The sequence below is a fragment of the Nanorana parkeri genome, unplaced genomic scaffold (assembly GCF_000935625.1).
Source record: "Nanorana parkeri isolate BGI_ZX_2015 unplaced genomic scaffold, ASM93562v1 scaffold147, whole genome shotgun sequence".
NCBI classification, from domain to species: domain Eukaryota; kingdom Metazoa; phylum Chordata; class Amphibia; order Anura; family Dicroglossidae; genus Nanorana; species Nanorana parkeri.
In genome coordinates, this window is record NW_017306415.1 from 1,150,058 (window position 1) to 1,156,658 (window position 6,601).

At 40.9% G+C, this 6,601-nt stretch overlaps 1 protein-coding gene across 2 annotated transcripts in view; it reads left to right on the forward strand.

Annotated features, from left to right (window-relative positions):
* Positions 1-6,601, forward strand: part of ARFGEF1 (ADP ribosylation factor guanine nucleotide exchange factor 1) — a 140,321-nt gene that overhangs the window by 58,514 nt on the left and 75,206 nt on the right. For both annotated transcript variants that reach the window (XM_018554228.1, XM_018554226.1), the window contains exons 3-5: positions 1,845-2,001; positions 4,051-4,197; positions 5,295-5,474. In XM_018554228.1, the coding sequence (XP_018409730.1) occupies positions 1,845-2,001; positions 4,051-4,197; positions 5,295-5,474 (484 nt within the window). The remainder of the gene's footprint in view (positions 1-1,844; positions 2,002-4,050; positions 4,198-5,294; positions 5,475-6,601) is intronic.

Genomic DNA, 6,601 nt, shown 5'->3' on the forward strand with positions numbered 1-6,601 from the left:
GTGGTGGTGAAATCACTGCAAGGATTTTTCATATAGGGACAAAAATGATATACTTGCCGGAACCTCAGAGCTGGCTGGCTGTTAGACCAGTCCCTGGCGCTTCTCTCCCCCTCTGCTCCAGTGCTCTAAGGTCCCTGAGTCATCATGTTCTATACAGTGTATAGGACATGAGGACGCAGAGGGACATTCTAGTGGAGGGGAAGAGAGGCTGAAGGGACAGGTCTAGCAGCCAGCCAGCTCTGAGTGTTAGGTGAAGATAATGTTTTAATTGTCGTTCCTCAACGAAAATGAGCATTTAAGCCTTGCAGTGCGAGGGTAGCCCCATTGTAAGGTTTCAGAATAATTATGCCCTATGTTCTTTTATTAAACTGTGAACACCTAAAATTAATCTGAACCCAAAAACAAAATGCACTGCCTAGCCAAAAAAAAAGTCTCCCCTGGATTTTGATCTGGGGTTGCAGCAGTTGGTCAGGTTTAGGTTTAGCAATGTTGAGTCCCCCCACCACCCCCAAAAAAAACCGAGGTCAGCTGTTTACCTGAATATACTGAATGACCAGGTTTTTACAATGAGCATATTCCAAGATGACAATGTCAGGATTCATCAGGGTCAAATTGTGAAAAAGTGGTTAAGGGAGCATGATACACATGGATTGGCCACCACAAAGTCCAGACATTAAGCCCATTGAGGATCTTTGGCATGTGCTGGAGAAGACTTGTCTGACGCAGTGGTCCGACTCTCCCATCATCACTACAAGATCCTGGGAAAAATGAATGCGACTCTGGATGGAAATAAATGTTGTGACATTGCATGAGCTTATCGAAACAATGCAACGGCAAATGCGTGCCGTAATCAAAGCTAAAGGCCATCTAACAAATTATTTAAATGTGTTACTTTTTTGTTTGGCCAGCCAGTGTATATTGCAGCTTACCAGTCCATAGATGTGGTGGCTGCAACTTTTTCACTCGTCCCCCCTCTACTCAGGCAAGGCCTGCGATAGGCCTGATCAGAAGATAAAGTGAAGCAAACTGACCACGCTCGCACAGATCTGCTTCTGTACATAGTGCAGTCAGACACCTGAAAGTCAGAAAGCAAGAGCACTAGCTATTAAGTGAAAGTTTCATTCAGTGTATAAATAAAAGGAACTAATATGTGAATTATGAGAGGCAGAGGAATGTAGTGTCAAATATTTACTGTTAACTATTACCTAGTAAGCTGAGCTGGCTTAGAAAATGACTTTACTTTTATATTGCTATCTGTCTCCAGTTTTGTTCTCCTGCAATGCCACATTGTCACAGGTACATCAAGTGGAGACCATATGTAGGGAACAATGCTGATGTAATAACAGGATAGTATATGGTGGGTCTTTAGAACACCTTAAAGTAAATTAACGGTCATCCACTTAGGGTTTGCATCTAGTTTAAGCAGCATCCAATGGCGTACTTAATACTCTAATGTTCATATCCACCTTCACAGCTGGATCTCCTGGAGCCATTCTTTGTGACCATTACCATTCCTTTCCTAATAAATAATACATTTCTGTGCTCCTTGTAATATATCATCATAATCCTAGGACAACTGTATAAATTCCTGCCTGTCTTTATAATACACTGGGCTCTATCTTTGAACTTGGTACAAATTACCCACTTTTACAGTTGTTTTATTGTTTCTAATCATCCATTTATGATAATATGTACATGTAAGGTAACTTGTCTAATAGAATTAGCAGATGGTATGTGTCTGAACTGGTAGTTTATTTAAATAGACGTAGATGAGTGTGGTGGCACACAGCCGGATTATGTGGACTGCATTTTAATTGACTTGTGTTTTCTGTTTCTCCTCTCAGTCCTCCCCAAGGAGATGTAAAGGCCGGTTCCAGCACTCTTCCACCCGTGAAATCAAAAGCCACCTTTATTGAAGCCGACAAGTACTTTCTACCATTTGAGCTTGCATGCCAGTCTAAGTGCCCCCGCATTGTGAGCACATCTCTGGACTGCTTGCAGGTTTGTGTTTTGTCCTTTTGTGAGACCCTCCAGTCAGTAGGTCTCAGTATCCTAAGAAATAAACTCAGAGTTATCTTTTTATTTTTCAGTCTGTTGCCATAACTCTTTGCAAGATGATTTTGGCAAGTCCTAATGCATTGTGAATTATTGCAGTATAAATCTTGAGTTTGTAGGCTCGGGATGTTTTTTATCTATAAACATGAAGATGTATAGTAGTGGTATTATTGCCAGAAACGCCGTCATGCCTTTTGCTGTATTTTTCAATGCAACAAGATAAGACGAGAGAAAATACATAGAAGGGAATTTACAAAGACTGGAGCAGACAATATCTGGAGCAGATGGGCATGGCAACCAATCAGCTTCTGGCTTTCATTTTCAAAGGTCAAAGTGTAAGTAAAACATTTAAAAAGAAGTGGGCAAAAGAGGCTGTCCAAAACTGATCTCGTCGAAGGTGGCGGTGTCTTGGAAAAATTCTTGAATGCTTCATTTGTGCAGTTTGCTGTTTATCCTGCCGAAATGAAATTCTTCAAAACTCCAACACATCTAAAATACTTTATAGTCAGAGGAACACACATTTAAATGTCTGTCTGTCTATCTACCACTTTTTTTTTAATTTTAAACAAAAGGGAACAGAGCGCCACAAACAAACCTTTTCATCACGCTTTAACAACAAACAGGAGGCCACACTGTCAACCCAACATAGTATTACCCCAGCTATGTACCATGGCTGCCTGCGGTCACATCACCGGCCGCAGTCAGCCAAGATTGACACGTTTCAGGGGGCAAGCCCCCTTCATCAGAATCCTAACTTTTTTTTTTTTTTTTAGTTTTGGGTGAGTAGGCAGGGGTTAAATCCCCTGCCAGTTTATTTTTTTGTTGTTGTACTGGGGAAATTATGCTTTGTTTCCTGTCAGATACTCAATATGAAGTTAGAGGTAAGCTCCCAAAGTGAGGGGAATTCCCCTCTTGGACTTTTTCCCCAGGAGCAAGTGTCCCCAATGGGAAATTTCCCCTCACATCTTCTTTTGGGGACATTTGTAAAATGTTTAATTTCACCTAATGTATTTCTCAGGAACAACAGTCACCAGTGCAAAAAGGGTGATTGCATCTCCACAGGTCTAACACTTTAATGCTTGTGTCCTGGTATGAAAGGGCCCTGATGCTGGCCAGACATCGGCTTTTTAGCCACAGCAATCTGCCATCTGGGCATTGAATAGCATCGGTGATATAAAATACTGCAGTACCAGTTGAAATCACACTCAGTCAATTACCGTGCTGGCTTTGATTGGTCGCAACGAGGAAATGTTTGAAATTGTGTTTGGTAGACTGCTGTGGTTAAAAGCTGATGGAAAGCTTTAAATCCAGCCAATATAACAGTACATTTCCTCAACAGACACAGAACAGACCTAATTATCTTATATATGAGTCTGTAAAGAGACTTTTAACCTAAAGTAAGCTGGTTCACTTTATTGTAGACCTACCCAGCCGCTTTTACGTACCTTTTTATTTCACTCTCCTACAATTCCACTTAGAGTAAAAGGAAAGACCTGCATAAGATGTGAGCCTCTGAAGCTTGTATTTCCTTTGTGAGCTTAAAGCATAAGTGTGCTTTGCCCATTCAGGCAACATTCATCCTCCAGTAACGTTCTGTATATCAAGCAATACAGTCAGAAACTCTACGGAATCCATTATTTTTATTCCATCTAAGAGAAAGGAAGAATAAAGCAGAACTACTAAACAGAAAGTAGAGCCTACAAATATGCCTACCCTCCTTTATATCTATACTGTATACTTCTAAGCAGTGTTTTTGAACCATTAACAAAAATTTATATGATAAATTACATTCAGCAAATGGCATACACCGTGTTTGAGCAGACTGCACTCGTTTTTAAGGCAATTAATGTGTTTGCATTTGTTTTAAGTGCAGGGAAGTCTAGATAGTAATTATTATCTTATAATAGTACGATATATACATTTTGTTTTTCACACTTTGGTTCAAAATACATAGAATTAACAATTTCCTTTTTTTTCCCCTTTTTTTTTTTTTAGAAACTTATTGCTTATGGGCACTTGACTGGCAATGCGCCAGATAGCACAACACCTGGAAAAAAACTAATTGACAGAATTATTGAAACTATATGTGGCTGCTTCCAGGGACCCCAGACTGACGAGGATGTCCAGTTACAAATCATAAAGGTAACTTAAATCTGTGAAGCTAATGTTCTGAGGAACCCAATGTGTTGTGAGAATTGCAGCTCTGAAATGTAATCATTTGCTTCTGCTTGAAAGCGGCCACCTCATTTCCTCTACTCTGCGGAGCATGGAGGCCTGAAAATTAAACCTCAAAGTACTCAATAGAGTTTGGCTGCCCTGTCCTCCCATATCTAACTATTAGTTACTGATCCTGCTCGTTATTTCCAAGATCCAGTAGTATGGGGAAAGTTAGTTTTGCATATCTGAGTGCCTGGGTTTATATGTTTATAGGACATTAAAAGTTGCTTTTTGATGCTTTGTGCTATGTCTCATGCGTCAATAAACAGACGACATTGATTCATTACTTGGAGTGCCGGTGTCTGTTATTCTGTGATTATAGATGGTTGCCATCCGTCGACTGCCGCAGCACCCATCTTTTATATGGAAAAGCGGTTTTGAGTGTAATGGGTTCATGGACTGTAGTTCTGCTTTGAGACACAAAGTCCACTCAGATTACCTTAATCAAGAGATATAAATTACCCTGTGATCCCATGCAGCCACATTGTGCATGGCTTTCACAGTGCACAGGACTGCAGCCAACCTTGACCTACAGTTGATGCTTGCTTGGGGTTTGCTTTGAGGTGAAAGAGAAGCATTATTCATTTTGTATGGAAAGATCAGTGTGTGTATAGATGGCAGGGAGCCCCCTAAAGGTGGTGGTGCAAAGTGCTGGCCTGCCAATCTAGGTGATTAGAACATTTTGCACATCATGCAAGTAACAAGGAGTACAAAAGCCGTAAGTAGGTAGATACTGTCTGTCCTATGTATTTTTTGCTGCATTTTGTGCTTGGCTTTTGCGATTAGTATTAAGTAGTACTGACCACCTCTTGGGCGTCAGGTAAGTAATGAATCTGAAAACAATACTGCTGTAGTGTTAAATTTGGCAGTAAGATTTATCCGTTGTTAACTCCACAGAGTTTTGTTTATCAAAACTAAGCTGTTTCACAAATGTTATGCTATGTCTGCTATGTCACTTTCGGTTTTATATATCAATTTATCTTTTTCTAACCTCTCATTTTGTTTTAACCTTTTTATTTTAGGCTCTGCTTACTGCAGTCACTTCCCAACATATAGAAATTCATGAAGGGACAGTACTACAAGCTGTTAGAACATGTTACAATATCTATTTAGCCAGCAAAAACCTTGTCAATCAAACCACCGCCAAGGCTACCTTGACACAGATGCTCAATGTGATATTTGCACGTATGGAAAATCAGGCGGTATGTATTACTACTTTGGAAAGTAGAGTATTTGTTTTGTTTTTTAATTATTTTTGCATTCCTTTTCTTATTGTAGATGTTTTATGTAACATCATTATATTAAATAACTATATAAGCTTCATTTTAGTTGATATGCAGCTAAAGAATGCCAGCTACATCTTCCTTATCATGGGCTGCCAGACTGAGCTTCTGTTGGTTTGGGTCCAATGTGGGGTATATCCTGTATTAGACATAATTCCTTATTAAAGTGGGGTTTGTTTAAGTTTCTGGAGAATAGACTTTATGCAAATATTACAATGGATCTCCTGCTTAGTGATGAGAAGGGTTCATGCTTCACTTTGTCTTTGAAGTCTTTCCTTTATCCAGGACATGGTTTAGCTATTAGTAAATAGTCACATTTACCTGGGTCTATTCTGTAATGTTGAAGACACTTCACCGGTCATCCAACTGGCATCCTTAGGTTAAATGAGTGTCCAGAACATACACCAGCATTCATAACCACACAGATAACTCGGTGACTTAAATCCAATCACCATGGTGTCATGAAATGTATCCCGACACTCATGTGAACGCAGGAAACCACTTGGATGAGAGAAAAATGTCTTCAACATTACAGAGCAAGTCCAGTTTAATGTGACCTATCTCCATCCATACTCCACCTTGCTCCTCTGATGTCATTCACAAACATGTCAGTTTGAAATTAAATAAAAATTGTTTTAGGTCACAGTATTGCTCCAATCTTCTTAGCTTGTGTATTCATGGCCAGCATTATGTGCTGGAAACATTCAGCTCTATGTTTTACTGGAGTTGTTTTCCTTTTTATGGGGATGCATTCAGGGGCGTATCTGCCGCGAGGCAAACAAGGCGTTTGCCTGGAGCGGGAGATTCGCGGAGGGCGGCGATGCTGCCTTGCCTAGGGCAAAGCTGCACATCCCCTCCCCCCCCGGACTGACTCGCCGATTCCTGTAGATGGCATCACCCACCTCTGTATAGTGCGATCTCGCCCCCAGCGCCAGCACCACGACACAGAGCAGCAGCCGGCATCTAGCACACAGCGCCGCTGCTGCTTGCGGGCCGTCACGTCACTTCCTCCTGTCATCGGCTGCTGCTCTGTGTCGTGGTGCTGG